At 39.9% G+C, this 19,593-nt stretch overlaps 2 protein-coding genes and 1 long non-coding RNA gene across 8 annotated transcripts in view; 1 reads left to right on the top strand and 2 right to left on the bottom strand.

The window, feature by feature from the left end:
- LOC137840872 (uncharacterized) overlaps window positions 1–19,593 on the top strand; it is a 30,036-nt gene that overhangs the window by 6,479 nt on the left and 3,964 nt on the right. For 3 of the 4 annotated variants that reach the window (XR_011088005.1, XR_011088003.1, XR_011088004.1), the window contains exons 1-3: window positions 15,116–15,248; window positions 15,949–18,600; window positions 18,758–18,872. This is a non-coding gene — a long non-coding RNA (uncharacterized lncRNA). Of the gene's footprint in view, window positions 1–15,115; window positions 15,249–15,948; window positions 18,601–18,757; window positions 18,873–19,593 lie in introns of those variants that run through there. The other variant, XR_011088006.1, reaches the window with a different exon arrangement.
- On the bottom strand, window positions 8,918–14,191 carry nt5c2l1 (5'-nucleotidase, cytosolic II, like 1). 3 transcript variants are annotated; one of them, XM_049739079.2, is made up of 18 exons: window positions 14,025–14,191; window positions 13,076–13,149; window positions 12,780–12,897; window positions 12,592–12,687; window positions 12,423–12,514; window positions 11,736–11,793; window positions 11,567–11,660; window positions 11,422–11,475; window positions 11,209–11,292; window positions 11,087–11,122; window positions 10,758–10,868; window positions 10,599–10,665; window positions 10,347–10,517; window positions 10,221–10,272; window positions 9,739–9,799; window positions 9,350–9,526; window positions 9,185–9,272; window positions 8,918–9,114 (listed from the first exon to the last, which is right to left on the bottom strand). In XM_049739079.2, the coding sequence occupies exons 1-17, from the start codon at window positions 14,081–14,083 to the stop codon at window positions 9,186–9,188; spliced, it is 1,491 nt and encodes a 496-aa protein (XP_049595036.1). In that variant the 5' UTR covers window positions 14,084–14,191; the 3' UTR covers window positions 8,918–9,114; window position 9,185. The 3 variants fall into 3 exon arrangements, with proteins under 3 accessions (XP_049595036.1, XP_049595038.1, XP_049595039.1); XM_049739081.2 differs by having other exon boundaries at window positions 8,918–9,109; XM_049739082.2 differs by having other exon boundaries at window positions 10,758–10,865.
- On the bottom strand, window positions 14,530–19,088 carry slc2a11l (solute carrier family 2 member 11, like). Its single transcript, XM_049739075.2, has 12 exons — window positions 18,935–19,088; window positions 18,756–18,854; window positions 18,495–18,655; window positions 18,297–18,421; window positions 18,077–18,206; window positions 17,002–17,150; window positions 16,753–16,940; window positions 16,329–16,439; window positions 16,106–16,207; window positions 15,954–16,029; window positions 15,316–15,443; window positions 14,530–15,226 (listed from the first exon to the last, which is right to left on the bottom strand). Exons 1-12 carry the CDS (start codon window positions 18,971–18,973, stop codon window positions 15,011–15,013), a joined length of 1,524 nt encoding a protein of 507 aa, XP_049595032.1. The 5' UTR covers window positions 18,974–19,088; the 3' UTR covers window positions 14,530–15,010.

The following is a 19,593-nucleotide window of genomic DNA, read 5'->3' as shown; positions in this document are numbered from 1 at the left end:
TGAATTAGCAAAAAGATTCAAAGCAAAGTTTGATTATTTTTAATTTCTTAATCTTCATTTTAAAGTAATCAAAACACATTTAAAAAAATGTGACTGCATTCTTCTTGTATTATTGTATATGTTACATTTTATTCAAACAGCAAAACTTCAATCCATTGGAACACAACAGTTTTGTTGAAACATTTTAAATTGTTTTTGTTCTCTCATTAGTTTGATAATACAATCACAACACATAATAGTTCTTAATGCTAAATATACCATGCTCAGTTATATTGGATTTAGGGTCTTTTTTACATAATTGTACATTAGATTAATCTCTAATAAGATGACACCCCACCCCTCCCATTTTCAGGTCTTTGAGTCGATTGTCACCCTGTGTGTGTGCTCTCCACAGTAATGAATGAGCTAATCGGGCGTTTGCAGCATTAATTCCCTGCACTTGGTGCAGTTTGTGTATTAGCAGCAGGACGCTGTGGACCACCAACAGTCACTATCAGAACTTATTATTGGATCTTGATAGAGAGAGCAAAGAGAGTGAGAGAGTTTTGGTGGCTCGGTGCCTTAAATTAACTTGTGTGTCTTGACGGGACACTTTTAGGGGGGCAGAAGAGAAGAGAAGAGGGGAGTCAACCTTCATCACGCCCTGCTTTATATATATATTTAAAAAAAAAAAAAAGCACCGAGTGGCTGCACAATCAGATATGGGTAGACTGAGTGAGGGAAAGAGGGGGAAAGCCGCGGGATAATGCCATTATTTCAGCTCCTCTGGGCCAGGAATGCCAAATTTCACAGGCCGCTTCTCCTTTCTGGGCGTCGATTAAAAAAAAAAAAAAATGGAAAAAAAAAAAGGCTGGCCGCGCTTCCATTTTGTGCACCGACCGAGGTGACAAATTGAGCTACTCAAACGGCACATTTTGTCACTCTGATGGCGCCTCGGTTCGTCTCCCCCGCCCGCAACTACGCGAATATGTAGGATTTTTTAATTATTAATATGAATTTAATCTAATCGGATTTTTTAATAAAAATTCGGTGCGGAAGTAAGCGAGGTGACGCCATAGTTGGTGAAATGGCCACCCGTGTTACCGTCAATTAAGGCCTGATTATTATCATATCATAAGCGTGTTTTTTTTAAAGCGGGCTCACCCAAAAAAGTGAATAAAATAATTAGGATACCGCGAGGGGAGGAGGAGGAGTTTGGGTGGATTTTTGTGAATGGGACATAGCTAATCAGGGATTTGCTGCGCTGGGTGACGCGTCGTTGTGCTTGACCAATGAGCGGCGCATAGGAAGCGGGGCGGGCGCCTAGGGCTGACCAATCGCCGCAGACTAGCGCAGGAGGCAACCAATGGGAGCGCAGCAATGCAAAAGCGGCGACTCGAGCCTCGCCAGCCTGTGAATGTCAAGTAGTCAAAGATGGAGTCCGGTATGCTCGAGGGCCGTGCGTGTTACGTGTGCGTGGAAGACTTTTTCCACCACCATCGCCTCATGAGGAAAGAGGAGGTTTGTGCGGGATTCGACGCTCATTTTTGGACGCTTTTCGGCTCCGATTTGTGCGCTTATTCACGACGCGGGGACAACGAGTACCGAAGCCATAGCCACCCCCCCTCCCCCTTTTTCCCCCCTTCCACCACCCGCCTTCCACGCGGCGTGATTTCGAGGAAAGAGGCTCGCTTTTCCCTTGTCGTCGTTGTTTTTCTTGGCCTGTCCACGGATTCGCCTGCTGATAGTGTTCCGTGGGAAGACGAGAGGTAGAAAAAGGGGGTGGTGTGCGCGAGAGGAGGGGGGGGGGGGGGAGGTTCTCCACGGTGAGTTGTAGCTTCTTTTTATGCGTAAATCTTGTGCACAAACTTGATTCCGCGCGTGGAAAACAGACCGAGCCTGGGTCGGGGGGGCTTGAAGAGGATAAAGTGCACCTTATTTGGCCACCTAATAGGTATCCGATGATTGGGAGGAAGGGGAGGGAGTGACGAGCAGAGAGGGGGGGGGGTCTGGTTGGTGGGGGTGGGTGTGGGGTTACATTTTCACGTTGCGGGCGTGTGCGTGCAGCCAAGCCTGTTGTGCAATCTAACAAGTCGTCAGTGTTGCGCCGTGAGCTGGCAGGAAAGAGACTCCGGGCTGCCTGCTTGGTTGGGTGGCTTGGCGTGGAGCGGAGGAGGCGCATAGGCCGCGCGCGCTCCTTCTTCCTCTCCTTCTCCTCCTCCTCCTCCTCCTCTGTAGACATGGCGGAGAGTGAAGGAAAGCAGGTAAACAGCACCATGCGTCCATATGATGTTCTCGTTTTTCGTCGTCCAATGGCTGGCGTCATGCTATGGATTGTGTACGTTGTGTAACAGCCACGGAAGGTGTTGCGCAAACGCCTCACGTGCACTTCACTTTTTTTTTTTTCAAAATGAGCTTTCCCCAAACTTTTTCACTCTCGTTCTTGCTCTAGAGTGACTTTGTACTCATCAGAACTGCAACTTGGGGCCATGTCTGACTAATAGTTTGATAGGCAAGGTGTGGGAAGGCTTTAATGTGCACCCCCCCCCCTCTCCTCTCCCTTTCTTCCTCTCTTTAACCCCCACCTCATTCCTCCTCCTCTTCCTCCTCCTCTCCCCCCCCAAATTAGAATGCATGTCATTGACTGAAGAGAATAGTATGGGCCCGCATGCTGGGAAATTCCCATTCTCCCAGGGCGAGAGTATAAGCAACGCTGTTAAATTTAGGAAGTTAATTCAGCACTCAAGCAGCTTTTTGTTATTGTGCCCCCTCTTCAACCACACACAGGCATGGGCTGTTTTATAGTTTTTTTATTTATTTATATAGAAAATGTTCATCCAATCGTGTGTGTGTGTGTATATATATTTGTATTTAAGTTTTTCTATGCATTCGAGGCTTCATGGTTGTTGACCACTGCCCTTTTTCTGTTGCACTACTGGCCATTGGGGATGAGCAGTGCAATATTAAAAGGGCATTGGTTGATGGACCCGCACCACTCTTTGACTTTTGTTTCTAAAAAGAAATTCAATGTGGACTGGGCTGTGAAAAGTTTTTCAAGTCCTGTTCGGAATGCATTGAAAATATGACTTTGCAATCAAACAAGTGGTTATTACAGATTGTGTTTTTTCAAAGTTTATTTGCATATAGATGACTTTTTGTGTCTTAGTGAAATCAACTTTCAACGTGCGAGCTTTCCTTTAGGAAGAAATTGCTTTTAAAATTGCATTAAATACTCTGACTGGTTGCATATGGTCCACGGGTTGCAGCTTCCTCCCACTTTTGGTGGGTGTATTAGTTCAAGCAACTTCCCTAATAGCTTTCAAATATTTAAATACTCTCACACAATTACAAATAAAGCAAATTAAAATGTAGATTGGCAGCAAAACTAATGGCCGCCCCTCCCAGCCCTCAACTCCCTCCTCTCTATCTCTTTATTCTGTCCGTGTGCTGACACATGCTGAGGTCAGCTGCTTTGACAATGTTGCACTACTGTACCATCCATTCTAGCAGTGCAATAGTATTGTCATAGCATTTGGCCTCAGAACTGGCCAGTGGAAGTGGACTGGTTGACTTGACTTGATGGCTGATGGCAGGTGGTGGAGCCTCCTGCACCGTTTAGTCAAAAAAATATGATATAAATATTTTTTGATAACCATGTCAAAAGTCACTATCAAGAAATAGTGATTGTGATTTATATTGAGACACCCATAGGAACAAACGGAATGTTCTTATTTTGCATCATTTAATTCACAGATTCATTTAATATATAAAATTTAACAAAATGGTGGAAAGGGTTCTTCCTTGACCCAGTCTTCACCCTTGAAAGTTCTTTACTCTTGCATAATAATAATAATAATAAAACACAATGAAACCAACCACCTTGGTGATTGGAGAAAATCTAGAAGGGCTTAGAGTTAATAAAACTTAAATGGCCATTCTACCAAAATAAGAAAACTTTTGTAATTACATTTACTGCATTTTCCTCATTGGGAAATAAGGAATGTATGACAAAAAAATATTAAAATGATAACTTTTTTATAGCTCCAAACATATGACTGTTATGTGGCTATGAAATGCCATCACAAAAGTGATCAAATTGGCCACCAAAATGTATGCAACAAAAATGACTATAAGATGCCGAAATCATTTTTAGCCTACTGCAAAACCTGAAATGTTGTGCAGATGAAATTTTTAAGAGTCGGGCATGCTCACAAAATGTGAACCAAAAAAATCCTTGCTAGGCGGTTTTCATTAAAAAATGGTCATAAAACTGGGATATGATAAGTAGATTCTGTTTAATCCTATATAATCTTATAGACTAACAATTAAAATATATAAAAGTGTCCATACAATATTAGCAAAAACTAGAATTTGCAATTCCTGAAGAAATTGCGTGTGAAGGTGAAGAGGTTGAATAAATACTTGGGGAATGTTGCAGAATGATGTTGAAAAGACTTGAATCGGTTGAAAATGTAGAAATTACAAGGGAAAAAGGAAATTTGGGAAAATTGGGTGTGAATTTCAAAATTGAAAATTTGGAATTTTGGGTAAGTGGGAAGTTGTGGAATAGGTAGGAAAATGATGAACAGTTGAAAGGTGGAATGGCTTGAATAAGTTGAAAAATGTAGAAATTAGAGTAGAAAAACAAAATTGCAGAGAATTTTTGGTAAGTGGGAAATTGTGGAATAGGAAGGCAAAAGATGAACAGTTGAAAGTTGGAACGAATTGAATCGGTTAAAACATGTAGAAGTTAGAGCAAAACTTGAATCCTAATAGAGAATGAATGGGAATTAAAAGAAAAAAAAATTGCACCAAAATTTTTTGAAATTTGGGACAAAAGGAAAAAAAGGCTTCAGGAGGTTCACTTTTGGGGTTAAAATGTTGAAACGGGTTTAATCGGGCAAAATTTGCGAAAGTTAGCGCAAATGTATGTATTTAGGGCACTTAATGTTGAAATATGGTCACTTCCGGTTTGATTTGGGTCACTTCCGGTCTATTTGGGTCACTTCCGGTTTGATTAGAGGCACTTCCGGTCTAGCTGAGGTCACTTCCGGTTTATTTGGGGTCACTTCCGGTTTAAAAAGGTCACTTCCGGTTTGATTTGGGGTCACTTCCGGTTTGATTTGGGGTCACTTCCGGTTTACCTGAGGTCACTTCCGGTTCATTTGGGGTCAATTCCGGTTTGATTTGGGGCACTTCCAGTTCATTCCGGGTTCATTGGGGCACTTCAGGGTCAATCCAAGATGGCCGCCACTCTGGAAGTGGGGGTCAAGGGTTGAATTGTGGAAGTGGGGGTGAAGGGGGTGAATATGGTAAGCATAAGGTGAACAAAGTGAATAAAGTTGGAATTGGTTGAATCGGTTGAAAAATGTAGAAATTAGAAGGGAAAAACTAAATTTTGGGAAAATTTGGTGTGAATTTCAAAATTGAAAATTTGGAAATTTTGCTAAGTGGGAAGGTGTGGAATAGGTAGGCAAAAGATGAACAGTTGAAAGTTGGAACGAGTTGAATCGGTGGAAAAATGTAGAAACTAGAAGTGAAAAACTAAATTTTGTGAAATTTTGCAAAATTTTGTGCAAATTTTAAAAGTGAAAACGTGAAATTTTTGAATTTGGCAAGTTTGGGAATGTCCCCAATGTGATTTGAATGTGTTGAAATAAGTGAATTTCAAACTGGAACAACAAAAATGTGAAATGTTGAATCTGCCATTAAGAATGAATGGGGAAAAAAATGCCACAAAATCGTGAATTTTGTGAAAACGGAAAATTTTTCGAACAAAAAAAATGTAAGCAGCCGTGTCATGAATATTTGGAATAAGTGAAAAGTGGAACGGAGTGAATCGGTTGAAGTATGTGGAAGGAGTTAAGCGTCAAAAAAGTGAGCGGAATAAGTAGAATAATAATAATAATAATAATAATAATAAAGGACAGCAATAACAATAGTGTGAAGGTCTTCACCTTCACACTAATGATCAAACCAAATCTTGCATTCACGCCTGAACCCTTAGCCACACCTTGAAGTTTTAGCCTAGAACTGCGAAACCCAAATAATCCACATTTAGCTCAAATATACAAAAATCAACACATAATAAACAGCCAAAGTTCCATTTGAGCTAAAAATGTCAAAAAATAAGCCCAGAGAATCCCACTTAGTCACTTTTGAGAAAGAATGTGACATTGACCAATGTTGGTTTTCTTTAGTGGTTGGGAATCCACACCACAAAAAAGGGAAAGTTAAGTGGAACTTGAAGTAGCTTTAGAGTGGCCTTAACTCACAAACTGTGTCAACATCACCTCCTTAGCTTAGGTAACACTTTTGTTTATTACATTGAACACTAACACAAAGTTTATTTACACCAACTGTCTTCTGCACCTGTGTGGTGTTGTGTCATCAAACACGGACGGTGACACGGGAGTGCGAGCTTATGCTAAAAGGAAGTGGAGGAGGGTGAGGGTGGGCCTCTGTGTTTTTTGAGCATCCTTGTAGCGTATAGCAGGTCGGGGAGGGGGGAAGGGGGAGGAATGCGGGGCCCCTCGCCCTCCCTCCCCCCAAACCCATCCCCTCTCGTCCTGCTCTTCTCTCAGGTTGTGTTGAGATTAGGTGTCAGTGCTCCTGTGTGTGCCTCATGTTTGAACCCTGAGGGCAAGCTTCTCAGCAAAGAGCCTTGTTTGTTTGCACCGTGCTAAAAGACCTTTTTTTTTTTACCACCGGCGCTTTAAAAAAAAAAAAAACAAAGGCTTTGTCTCAACGCAAACTTATGTCCTTGTTTTTGCGATCGGCCACCGTAAGGGAGGGGTTGATCGAGGGCCCCCCGAAAAAGAGAAGCCGCCTCAAGTCACTTGACTGTGTGAAATTCCGCCCCAGTGCAAGAACGTGACTTGTTTGGGCTTGCTTGCAATGCTTGCTGGGAAATCCTGGAATGTGTGGAATGGGGGACGGTGGTAGCTTCTGCATCTGCACAAGAGTGCACAGTATCCTGCCATGAGACACATGGCTGCTAAGGAGCACTTACAAGCGCAAAAGAATGACGAACAACTGGTTAAAAAAAAAGCTTTGGAGTTTGACTTGGATGTCTTTTGTAGATGTAACTTTGCATGTGGACTTCAATAAAGGTGTAAAAATGCACAATTTGCCTTGTCAATGCTTCCAAACAACTTTATAAGTTAAATTAATTTATCGTATTAAAAATATACTATCAAAGTCGTTTTTTTAGTCGCCTGGGTGTGTATTATGTTTGTGTGTATACATTTATATGGGATAAAGTGCCAAGAAAAAGGTGTGCTTTTGAGCTTAGCAAAAGAAAGTTACTGATTAAAAACAATGGGGTTTATAGAATTAACTTTCTTGCTTAATGCAACCAAATGCAATAATTAATTGTGAAAATAATTGTGAATGAGGGTGGGGGACAATAAAGGAGCCCAGTCAGTAGTAATAATAATGAAAAGAATAAGTAATTATGTTAAAGAAGGAAGAAGTTAAAGATTTTTCTCCTATTACAGTGCACTTTTTGGACCCCCTAAAAAAGTATTTTTAGTTTTGCAGAAAACGTACAAGCCTTTCTAAAGTTAGAAAAATCTAATAAGAAAAACAAAACTGACTTAAATATAGTGACGTTTGCATATCAAACAATCAGTGAATTAAATCATGTTATTTTGCTGATTTGTGTTTTGCGCTCACTTCCTTACTATAACTTGTATTTGTAGGAAACTAAGAGTTGCTAACGGTTTATAATAGTTTGTATTGGTTAGTTAATTAAAAGGGGAAACTTCACAAAAAAAGCTTTTCTGTTGTCATACCGCCTTATGTGAATAAATTGTAGAATTACAAATTACATATAATGAGGGTTTAAAAAGCATTTTGCGTGTGATATTGTTCCTCCAGTACTCTACTATTAGCTTTTAATGAAATAGAGGAAATAAATCAACATATTGTTGGATTTAAATATCCACAGAGTTGTGAAGATGTATCAAAAGTGCAATTAAATATAGTATTGATTCCAAATAACAGAACAGCAAGATTAAAACCAGCCAGAAACAAATGTGTGAATTTAACAAGTGGTGTTAAAATAAAGCAACACAATTAAAAAAAAAAAAAAAAAGAGGAGAAAAAAACCCACCAAAACAAACGAACAATAATAAATCCCGTCGACAAGCAGACAATGAAGAGGGAAATCCAAATAAACTAAAATAGCCCCTGATACAGGAAATGAAATCATCTGGGAAGTGAGTGTGTTGCTTTGTGTGTCTGGTTGTAGAAGGGGGCGGTGCCAATAAAAGCAAAGGGGGGTGTATCCTCTTGTGGTCTTTCCTCTTAGAGGCAAAAAGGGGACTTAATCACATCCACATTGCATCACTATCAACTTTTTTTTTCATCTATCGGTCTGTCTGTTTATTATAGTATTTCAAACTGATGGATAACTCCTTTTGAAATCAATGAAAAATAGTTTGCTTAACTACTGTTTAATTTATTTTATAAGTGGGCTTGGTAATAAAAAAAAATGCCTGCAATATTTCAATGATACTTTCTGCAGTGTGTGTGTGCATGCGGATGCAACCGAGACAGAATTTGATGAGAAGGGTTGCTGTAAAGGAGACTTACTGCCATCTAGTGGATATTCAAAGTATAACAGTTATAAAAGGCTATGAGGTTAGTTGGACTAGTCTCGTTTGTGATTTTATTAGCGGTACAACCTTAACCATACATGATGGTTTTACTCTTAAAGGTGCGCATATTTATCTGGAAAGTTCATAGCCCCTCGTGTGTGCCTTTTTTTTATCTTGCTGTTAATATAATATTTGTTCTTGGAACTGAAAAATGCAAAAAGCTACCAGTTTTGATACACACTTCAAAAGATTTGCTTAAATTGCCTTTAACAATTGTATTAGTTTATATGGTTAATTTGTAATGCATAATAAAAGAGGGAAAATAACTACTGAAATGATTCAACATTTCTGGCTTAGAATTTATTGAGGTTTCACTAAATAGAGGGTGGATAGCAACTCCCATCCAGCAGAGGGAGCCGTGCATTTCGGCAACATATTATCTCCTCATGGCTGCCAAACTATTCCAACAGCAAAATCTTCATGCCATCCTCTTTAGAACGTGTCCTCGTGTTCTCTTGTTTCAAACGCTGCTCTTGAGACAAAAATAGTCACAATTTTACTTTTACTCAAATTTGCTGTAAAGAAAAAGTAATCAAAGCTACCTTAGCCCCTATCCTTCCCACACTGACAGTTGGTTAGCGGCGTTGAAGGAAAGTCAACAGAGCCTTGTGCCTGGGCCTCGTGGGGCATCTGGGAAAAGCAACACGGGTGACCAGTTAGAGGAAGTGACAGCAGTTTAATTCCGCCGTGAGTAAAGGAGGACCGACCAGCAATGGAGGAGCCATGAAGAGGTAATTGAGGGGGTATTGCAGCAGGCTGAGGCAGCTAGCCGCGTAGAGGTCGGCGTAGCGCATGAGTTGGCTGGCAAACAGCGTCTGTCTGGAGCCGCTTCGAAGTAGGCTGCCCATCTGACCGTAAGACATGTCCATCCAGGTGGTCAGATTCTGCAGGAGGACAACCAGGGGGGAGAAACCCACACAGGCAATCAAAATGTTATCAACTTAACAATTATCTGTCCTAAGTTATAAAAAAAAAAACATGGCTCGTTAGCCTGTGCTAGCTGACTCTGGATGGGATACTGTACAAGTCGCGAGGCCACCCAATAATATTAATAGTGTGAAGGTTTAGCTGCATGTACAATATTTCATGTCTTTACCGTCATTCTGTACTGAATGCTGATGATGTCACGAGTATCCTGACTACCGCTGTCCAAGTGCCTGCAAGCAACAATAGCCAAATGTGAAGACAACCATTTCAAGAACGTAGAAGATGAACAAAAGAAACAGTTATAAAAACAAAAAAAGCTTCGCCGGAGTCAAGTTGGCTACCGCGAGTAGTGAGAGGTCTAGCTAGCTAGCAACAGTTTGGGCTGGCGACTACTGCGCCTGAAAATGTTGCTGAGTCAATTCAAAGTTGGTAAACATCGCGTGGCGGTGAATAAACTATATCTGAGAAGTACCATATTTGCATGACAAGAAAAGATGGAGAGGCCATGCTAAATGCTAAGCGAACCTAAGATTGAAACGGCTAGCGCGTGATCGACTATACTTTCAGTGACAGCTGGCTTGAACCTCGTTAAAGCGGAGAACTTTCAACAGCAAAATAGCTGAATACACAATTACTCGAATGCGTACGTACTTGTAAATCTCAGCTAGGGAAATGTCAAGACTTTTCAGCTCTTCAAACCAATCTGGGAAAAAAAACAAATCTCTTAAAAACTCAATCACAAATTAATTCTGGGGAAAAAATTGAAAATTGGGGTACTTTTCTTCTTCTCCCAAACTTGTTGCTCTTTGATGAGCTCTGGAACCACCAGGAACGTTTTCCAGCCTTGCCGTTTCTTGGACTTGAGGATGTCGCCAAAGATATGATCCCCCACATAGAGGATGTCTTTACCTTTGACGTTCAGCAGGTCGGAAACTATGTTTGACGAGCCTAACACCATCAAAATAATCCATAACAGATTTTTACAAAGAGTTGCTTTAGTGACAACTGAAAAAAATAGATCTGTCTCACCTCCAGAGTACACAGTTCCATGCTGGAGAGCACCGGTGTACGTTCCGATACGAAGTCTCCCTGTGTTCTGGATCGCAAATACCGATAAAATAATTGAAGAAGTCAATCACAGTCCAATACTGATGTCAGGTGTTAAAGCGCAGGAATTCCTTCATATACCGTCTCAACTTGTCTTAGCACCGTGCCCCCCGCGAAGAACAGCGGCTTCCTCGTATCAACAACGATGAGGTCAAAGAAGGAGCGCCACGACTCCAGGGAATCTCCAGACTGCTGATGGAAAATTTGAGCAAGAACATGCAGTGTTTTGTCCTCAGAATAACAACCTTAAAGCCAAGTTGTGTATTTTGAGACAAGTTGTTGCTATGGCGACACCTAATCAAGCTCTATCTTTTATTAGTGGACTCGCTAGGTGGCCTGACAGTTACGTGTTTTTTGCTTTGGCGTGTCGCTTATCCATTTTTGTGCATCCTCAAGCCAAATGATCTTACCGTGGCACCGTGTTCAAGAAGATATGTCATTACAGCCTAGATAAAGACAAGAAGAAGTTTAAAGGCACTATTAGTCATGTTTGTAGCAATTTTGTACCATTTGAGTCTTTTTGGAGGCTTACCTCGGTGTATTTGTAGTCACTGTTTGTGGCAAGAAAAACTTTGGCCACTTTTTTAATCCGAGTCAAGAGAGTGATTATATTTGGCTGTAAAAAAATTTATTAAAATATTATACTAAAATATATTATAATATATATATTTTTTTGTTTTTATGTAATATATATAAATAAATTTTATATTTATATATATATAGTATATTTTTTTTAGCTACTCACGTCTTGTATAATATATTTGTCAATATTCCTGATGGTCTGATCTTTGAGGGTACCCTGCACAAACAGAGTGTAACACTAAGTACGTATCAGAGGAAAAAAAAAAAAAAAAAAAAAAAAAACAGACCAACAGTCGTGTAAAGGTTACCGTGTCATGAATGAAGTCCATTGCGTCTCTTACATCCTGGAACATGGTTCTGTATGACATGAACAGGTCACCATAGTGGTAACCTTTTTGCACGCTGGGGGAGGTAGATTTTTTGTTAGCGTATATTTTTAGTTTGCAAAAAAAGATGGTTCAGAAAGTACGTGCTTACCATTTGTATCTGCTGCATTTGGTAAAGAAGTCCACAAGGCAAGAATAGAGATATGTCTCTGTAAAAAGGAAAAAAAAAACACAATTTAGTTCGGGGTAAGCGTTTCTTTGCCCAAACACATTTTTAGAGTAATAGCAAGTAATACTATGTCAGGATTGACATCAGGCAGACAGGACAGGCCAAGTCGAATAGTTTCCTGAAACATAAACATGGACACACATGTACACACACACAACATTGTGGAGCAATCATGCGTGAATCCACTCAAATGTTAATAAAGTCCCCGAATAATGTAACACACATTTTTAGTGTCTTTTAATCAAAGATGCAAATAAACTCTACTAGATTAATTTTTTTGTACTTAACCTGAATCAACTCAATACACTCTTTGAATTTGCTTCGAAAATGCATTTAAGGATACATAAATTGAAATTCGAGGGACAGACATTTTTTTTTTCCCAGAGTAGATATTCCATTATGGTTTTAGCAGAGCTCCCAAGGTAACAAGTTAGCGCAAGACCACGGGATTGTTTGTGCTCTGAAGATAAAGCCATGGCATCTTTTTTGGATGAACACTTAGGCCTACTATGCTACACTACTGTTTTGTAATGTTGGTCAAGACGATGGCGCCTGTGGTGTTAAACGTTTGAGTTCTTGAGAAGAATAAAAGAGCGATAAATGTGACACCTGAAAGATTGAAGAGTGTGTTGAGAGTGTAGAAGCGATTGGTGTCGTCTCTCTGGATGAACTTGTTGGGGTAATAGCGGTGAATTTCCTCGCTTTAAGGCACCAAAAAAAAAAAAAAATAGGATGGGGTTATTGTTGGAAAATCCATTGCCGTTAATTTTCACATTACCCTTTGAGGAACCAGAACCCGTGACTGCAAAGTAGAATGTTCCCATTGGAGTCCACCTTCAGGAGGTTGCCATATGTGGTGTCGATCACTAAGCCCCTGTGGGCGGCATGATGGGTGGCAGTGATGGACGGAGTGATTCCAGCCATCTTATCACAACTGAAGAATGTCATTTTGAGTGAAAAGCCAACCTGGTGGTGAAGCTCGGGTCATATGTGTAGCGTAGAATCTCATGAGGGTAGCCGACAGACACAATTCTGTCCCTTAGGAGCTCAAAGCCCAAGCTCTCGTATTCCGGAGACTTGTACACTGCAATGCGGTCAAATTGACAAAATCACAATTTTTTTTTAATCAAGAAAAATAGTTTGTGCATAATAATAGTTCACTTAAATTTTTGCTAAAAAAAACAAAAAAATGTGATAACCATAATATTGGCCGGGGTAATTATATATTTATAGAAGTCTTTCAGAGGCATGGCTGTACTTACTTGCCAGCGTGTAGTCCATGTCAAAGCCGTAACATTTGATGTTTTCCAGCGTCAAGCTTCGGTTGACAAATATCCTGTGATGAAACACAAAGAAATGGAGTAGTTAAGGTCAGCTGACGTGACCAGAGAAAGGTCACGACGCAACATGATTATGTGAGATATGCTGGGACCAATTGATATGCTGTGACGAAAGGATTCTTAGGGGAACAATACTGTATACTATTCTCTCAACAACTTTAGGTCAACCATTTTCAGTCTTATTGTGATTTGTTTTAAATTATGACGTTTTTCTTTTCAGTATGGTCTCAGTAGTTCTCCCTTGGGATGTTGATTGATACTCAAAATAATGTAATATAAACAATAAAATTAAAATAAATAAATAAAATCAGCTAAAATAAATATATAGTGCAAGGACAACAAGTAGTATTCCTCTTCTAGAGCTCTAATGTAGAAGATTTTTTTTTTCTCCTCAAATTCTTAATGGTTCATTGGCCTATTTTCTCATTTTAATCTGTTGTTGCCATTTTGTACCTCCTGACTGCCTGTCTTCATGGCGATAGGTAGGCCTGGGTGGAGACAATACCTTTTATCATCTTCTAAGTATTCTCAGCTTCATCTCACTTGGCTTGCTAGTCACAGATAGACACCAAAGACTAGTGTTTACGCCTTCAGGGACCTGGGTGGTCCAGGTTTTAGCCTCTAGATTGCACGCAGAAGGTGGCTATCAATATTTACACCTACCTTTGACCTCTAAGGAGCTTTCTCTTGATTGCTGCAAAATATTTCTAGTACAACTCGAGACTACATGATCGAGTATCAGATGATGATAAATAATCTCTAAGAGCTCGGGAAGATGCAGTAGATAACTGAATAAAAAATAAATAATTAATTAAATTTAAAAAAAAGAAATAATGGCATTTAAAAATTTATCACGTAAAGAAAAACTTACTTTTGTTCATTGCTTCTGGCAACCTTGGAGTCACCACACGAACAGCGTTCTGTGTCCATCGTGTCCACAGTTGCTGACGTAAAAAAAAAAAAAAAATCAGCCTGTTGTGTTGTTGAAGAGGGATGCAACTTTTCTCAGGGTTGACCTCAGCCCTCATATAAATTGCCCAAGTGACGCAAATTGCAGGATGCCGCAACTCCTCCCTCCTCTGATTACTGCCGCACATTAGCGGGTTGAGAGGTGTGCAGCCTTGAAGATTGTCTTATCAGACGTGCACACACACTTTTATGGGTGGGTGCTGTACCCCTGAGTGGCTCCTTAAAACTTTCCTAATGGGAGTCACGCTCAGCAGAACCCAAACACTTAATTTAAATATTAAAATACGCTCACTTCATTAATGCTTAAGCCAATAAGACCTTTCTACTCCCCCTCAAGGATAAAATTTGTCCTGCCTGCAACAGGAATTCAAGATATTGGTTCTGCATGATGAACATAAACAACTTAATGCAAACACAAAGGCCTTTATTGTTCCCTGGATTCACATTTATACAAGCTTTTAAAATGAAAGAAAAGCATATTGTTTTCTTAAAAGATGTGGCAACAGGACAAGTAAACATATCGACCCTCGTGTTCTCACTATGAAAATTTTAAATTGAAAAGTTATTTCATTAATTGGTTGAAAATTGTTTTAAAAGAAAAAGCAACTGCAATCATGTTAAATCATAAACATCAATAAATAGTTTTAAAAGTGAAAAAATTAAAACCAAGTGCACTTCAAATAAGATTCATTTTTTTCGTAGAATTATATAAAAACATTCAACACGCAAATGATGCTAAATCCTTACTTGGAAAAAAAGTTGCATCCTGATTAATTAAACAACATCCTCTGCTTTAGTACACGAGTATACGTGTAACATTTGTAACTTTAAAAAAAATTACTTAAAAAAAAAAAGGAATCTTTTACAAGCCAAACTTCACAAATACAGCTAAAACTTGGTCTCGCAACTTTGACAGTCATCACGTAGTTGCTCATGCCTTTTCCCCTCCTTCAACCTTCCAGATTTGCTGCGGATCCGTTCAAAGTCATCAGCGATCTCCAGAGCGGTTTTATTCCTCATCTCGGGCACGTTGAAGTACACGAACAGTCCGGTAGTCAAGCACACAAACAAGAATATGAGAAAGCAGAAGGCATGGAGATACTCCTGAAATGAAAACGAATGCATTGTACGTGACTTTGTGATCCCAACCTCAACTTTCTGCATTTACATGATGAAGATATGAATGAGCTCACCACTATGATTGGGAAGACCATCCCCACTATAAACATACCAATCCAGTTCAAGGTGGAGGCGACATTGTAGGCGCTCACTGTGAATGCCTGAGTGAAAATGTTACCTGGTATCGGAGGTATTACTCCACCTATGGAGCAAGAATTTAAACAGTATAATAATAATCTTGGCGGCAGCACACTGCACTATTCTGTTAAGCGCAGTCAGCAAACATGGCCGACGTGGCTGCTCATTCCACAAACACGACAAAAACGGCTCGTCTGGTAACCCCATAAATATGGCCAATAAAACAGTGGGACCTGAGCCCTGTTGCGATAGCAGAAGTTTACTCCCCTATAAAGGTTTGTAATTGCTTACAGAACCCTCAAAGCACTACTTTTGTCTAAATAAAAAACCTCAACTCCCTTCAACTTAGTTCCATGAAACTAAGATGCCACAAGATGGTGGCAACGCACTGTTTTTGTCCAAATAAAAAGCCCATAGTGCCCTTCAACTTAGTTCCGTGAACCTAAAATGCCACAAGATGGTGACAAAGCACTACTTTTATCTAAATGAAACTGTCTAAAAATGGCATGTCATTTTACACTTGCTCGATTGTTTCTTTTTCTTGATTTGTTTTTCTTTTTTCTTTTTAGCTTACCTGGCCCAATGGAAAATGCAGAGAGGAACAAGTAAATGAGGGCCATGCTGCAATACGCCATCCAGGAGATGTGATGCTTAGTGAGAAACAAAGACATAAGTGTCAGTTGGAGCTTCTAAAGATGCAGAAATCCGGATTTTTGTGCGGCTCACCTGCAGATAGAGAGTGATGGTGAGGAGGATGAGTATAACAGACATGCTCATAAATCCTGTGAAGAGGAGCACTCTCTTTCCTGTATTCTCAATGATCATGAACTGCAGTGTAGGCATAGAACAAGGCAAAGTATTGTAGTACAAAAACAATGACACAGTGAGAAACTACCACTAGGTGGGGCTATAATGCTGCTTCTCGGTTCCGTAATGAAATGGCACTTACACACACAAGCGAGAACATCATTTCACATGACCCCATTCCCAAAGTGGCAAAACGGAGCTGGTTTTCAGCAATGCCTGCGGCACGAAACACTTCGTATGAATAGAAGTACACCTGCAGTGAAGCGTAACAATATATGTTTATTTACAAGTGTTCATATAGACCACGATGCAAAAAAAGAAAATGTTTTCAAATTTTAAGCAACGTATCTAGAAAAATTAGCCATGTTAACCATTGACAGTAACCTCCCCTTTAATGATTGCTTGAAATGGATCAGCATTTAAACAATGACCACAATAAGTCGAGCATTTCTTGACTAGTGTTCCTAATATTTAGCCTACCAAAGTGGCCAGAAAGTCATCAATGTTATCGTAGCATATATAGTGTAGAAACACTGCTCTTGAGTTCTTTATATGGTGGGACTCACTGCGTTGAGGCCACAAAGTTGCAGCGCGATGAAGGTCACACAGACAGTTGCCAGCTGCCGGCGAACACTTCTTTCCTGAAACAGCTCCATCACAGAGCGACTTTGGATGTTCTGGAGAGCGGCTTTCTCTTCCAGCATCTCCTCCACCTCCATGCTGTGGTCCTTGTTACCCCAAAGCCTTGTCAAAGCTTAACGGCAGGACCAAGGTGTCACTTGTTAGTACAAGTTATTTTCAACGTGTGCTCGCACCTTTCTCGCAAGCTAGCCGGTCTCCTTGGCTCAGCAGTAGATATTTGGGCGACTCCGGCAGGAAGGGGAGGGTGACCAGCTGAAAGAGCGCAGTGAAGCCGATGAAGCCGAGCAGCCAGGGCCATCTATCCTCAGTGCCAAGTAACTCACTGCAAGGAGAATGTCCATGAATTAGCACCAAAAAGAATTAAATCGAACTATTCATTATAGTTAGCTTTGATTTTTTTATACAGTTAGTTTTAATTAGTTATTAAAGCAAATTTGTTATCTTTTATTAGTTTGTGAATATGAATTAAGAGGCAAAAGCCATCAATTTTTCTCTCTCAAGGGGGCGGCCATTTTGTGGACTGAAAATGTTAGCATTGTTTGAGCAACTGTGATGTCATTTTCAGTGGACAGCTAGTGGCAAGATGGCCGCCCCCAGAGGTGGATTAAAAAAGGGGGGGGGAATCAAAGAATTGTGTAACAAAGAAAAGTATCGAGCAATTCTCAGTGAAATACAACAATACTAAAATACATTTAAATAGTCCCGGTAGTGCATGTATAGTAATTGACAGGAAAAAAAGGGGTATTTTTACAGTAATGATGGTTTATTTCAGTTTGTTTCATAAATGTAAGATGTAGTATCAGCTAAGTTTTTGTTTTTTAAAGGAATTTTTGTTATTTCAATAACAACGTCATTTTTTTTTTCTTTTTTTTGTAGTCTTTGTTGTGTCACAACCTTGGTGTTTGTACAAAACTAGTTAGGCTTCAGGTTTATTTAAGTACACGAGAAGAGGCAGGCAATTTGAATGACCTTAGTTAATTCTGAACAAAGCCACATCTTTAATTGCGAGGGTGTGGACTCTTGTGTAAACACAGCTTAGTGGTTCCCCCCTTTCAAAATGTTTATTACTTTTTTTTTTTAATTAAGTTTTTAGGATACAGGTCACAGCGGTGGAATTTGTTTTTCTTTTGCCATTTCAAGAGGGGTAGGCAGACTTTTTACATCCACTGCAGATTTTGGCCACTATGGTGATCATTTGCTCATAAATATTGGATTATGACAGACCAATTTGTTCCACAATATTCTCACCTGAGCCCCAAAACCTGACCAGTGAACTTCCCTAAGCCGATGAAGGTGGCAATGGTCACGCCCACCATCGCTTTCAGCATCTTCGGAGTGCATTCAATAATGTACATGGTGTGAGCAGAGATATTGATTCCTGCAAGTAGCCAAAAGAAGCATTTTAGGAGCTCATCTTGAGTTAAAAATTAACCAAATGTTAAAAAAATATCTTGCTTCTTAGTCTCACCTGAATTGACACCGTGCAGAAGTCGTCCTACCATAATCATCTCAAAGGACATGGCTTTTTGGCTCAAGAGCATCAACAGCGCTCCAATTATAGCCACAAAATTGTTTAACAAAAGACATTTTCTCCTGATGGGAAAACAGAAACCTGCATGTATGCCAAATGTAATAGGGAAAGAGAAGCCTTTATTTGCACACTAACCTGCCAAAGATCGAGAGGCATGGAGGTGCCAAGAACGAGCCCAGCAAGCCACCGATGCAAAAAATGGAAACAATAAAGGACCATATGAGCGAGACCTGCCAATCTTGTAAGTAGACGTTGTATCTCCGTATGCATGTTTGGTTAATCAGCTGCTTGATGTACTGAAATTAACACAAAGAAACATTTTCTGACTGAAAAAAACAAAATAAACTTTGATTACAAGTTGGGCAAAGTGTTTTTTTGTTTTGTTTTTTTACTAACAGCGGAAGGGGCAGTCACTACAGATACTCCAAATCCGTATTGAAATGTCCCACCGATGCCCGAGATGAAAATGGCAACGATGACAAGAGGACAGTTCAGCTGTGAGGAAAAAGCATGGTAGTATTCATTTTAAATCTGAATGCAAAATGATCTTATAGGAAAATATAATTGAGCCCTACCAGGAGTGTTAGGTGCTGGAGCATTGCTGGTCTGTTCATAGTCAACCTGATGAATCACTGACATGCTAATCTGGTGTTTCTCATTCATAACGCTGGCCTGAAATGATTAACACCAGCTAAAGAGTTCTATGACTCGTGTGTGTGTGCCAATCATGTTTGCACAAAGATTAGGTTAAACGCTTTGGGCGGGCTCTACTAAACGTTCTTCTTGCAGAAGCGTCTTGGCAAACGCGAGTGGGAGTGTTCAAAAACTCATTCTGTGGGGATGAAGCTCCTCACAGACAAATGTTTGATACTTTCTTTGGGCCTCTATTTACATGTATATGAATTTGCTTATGAAATAATCTTTAAGTACAGTGGAACTTATTTTAAATCAGTTGGTACATATAGGACAATGTAAAACTGTTTGTTTTGCACAAACAAGAACCCCCCCAAAAAAGTTGGTGGTTTTGTACAAAACAACCCAAAACCTTGTTTGTTGGGTCTTTTTTTTTTAACCAAAATTAGCTTATTTCTGACCCAACTGTTTAGTGCATATCATTCCATTTCCTGTCATGAATCACGCCCAAGGCTCAGCCAAACACGTGTTGGACAGACAAACAAATATTTGCCATCTTAAATACTTAACAGGTTTTACATTTAACTATTGTCGCCCTCTG

The sequence above is a fragment of the Syngnathus scovelli genome, chromosome 13 (assembly GCF_024217435.2).
Source record: "Syngnathus scovelli strain Florida chromosome 13, RoL_Ssco_1.2, whole genome shotgun sequence".
Taxonomy (NCBI): Eukaryota; Metazoa; Chordata; class Actinopteri; order Syngnathiformes; family Syngnathidae; genus Syngnathus; species Syngnathus scovelli.
This window is presented reverse-complemented; position numbering and strand designations above follow the sequence as displayed.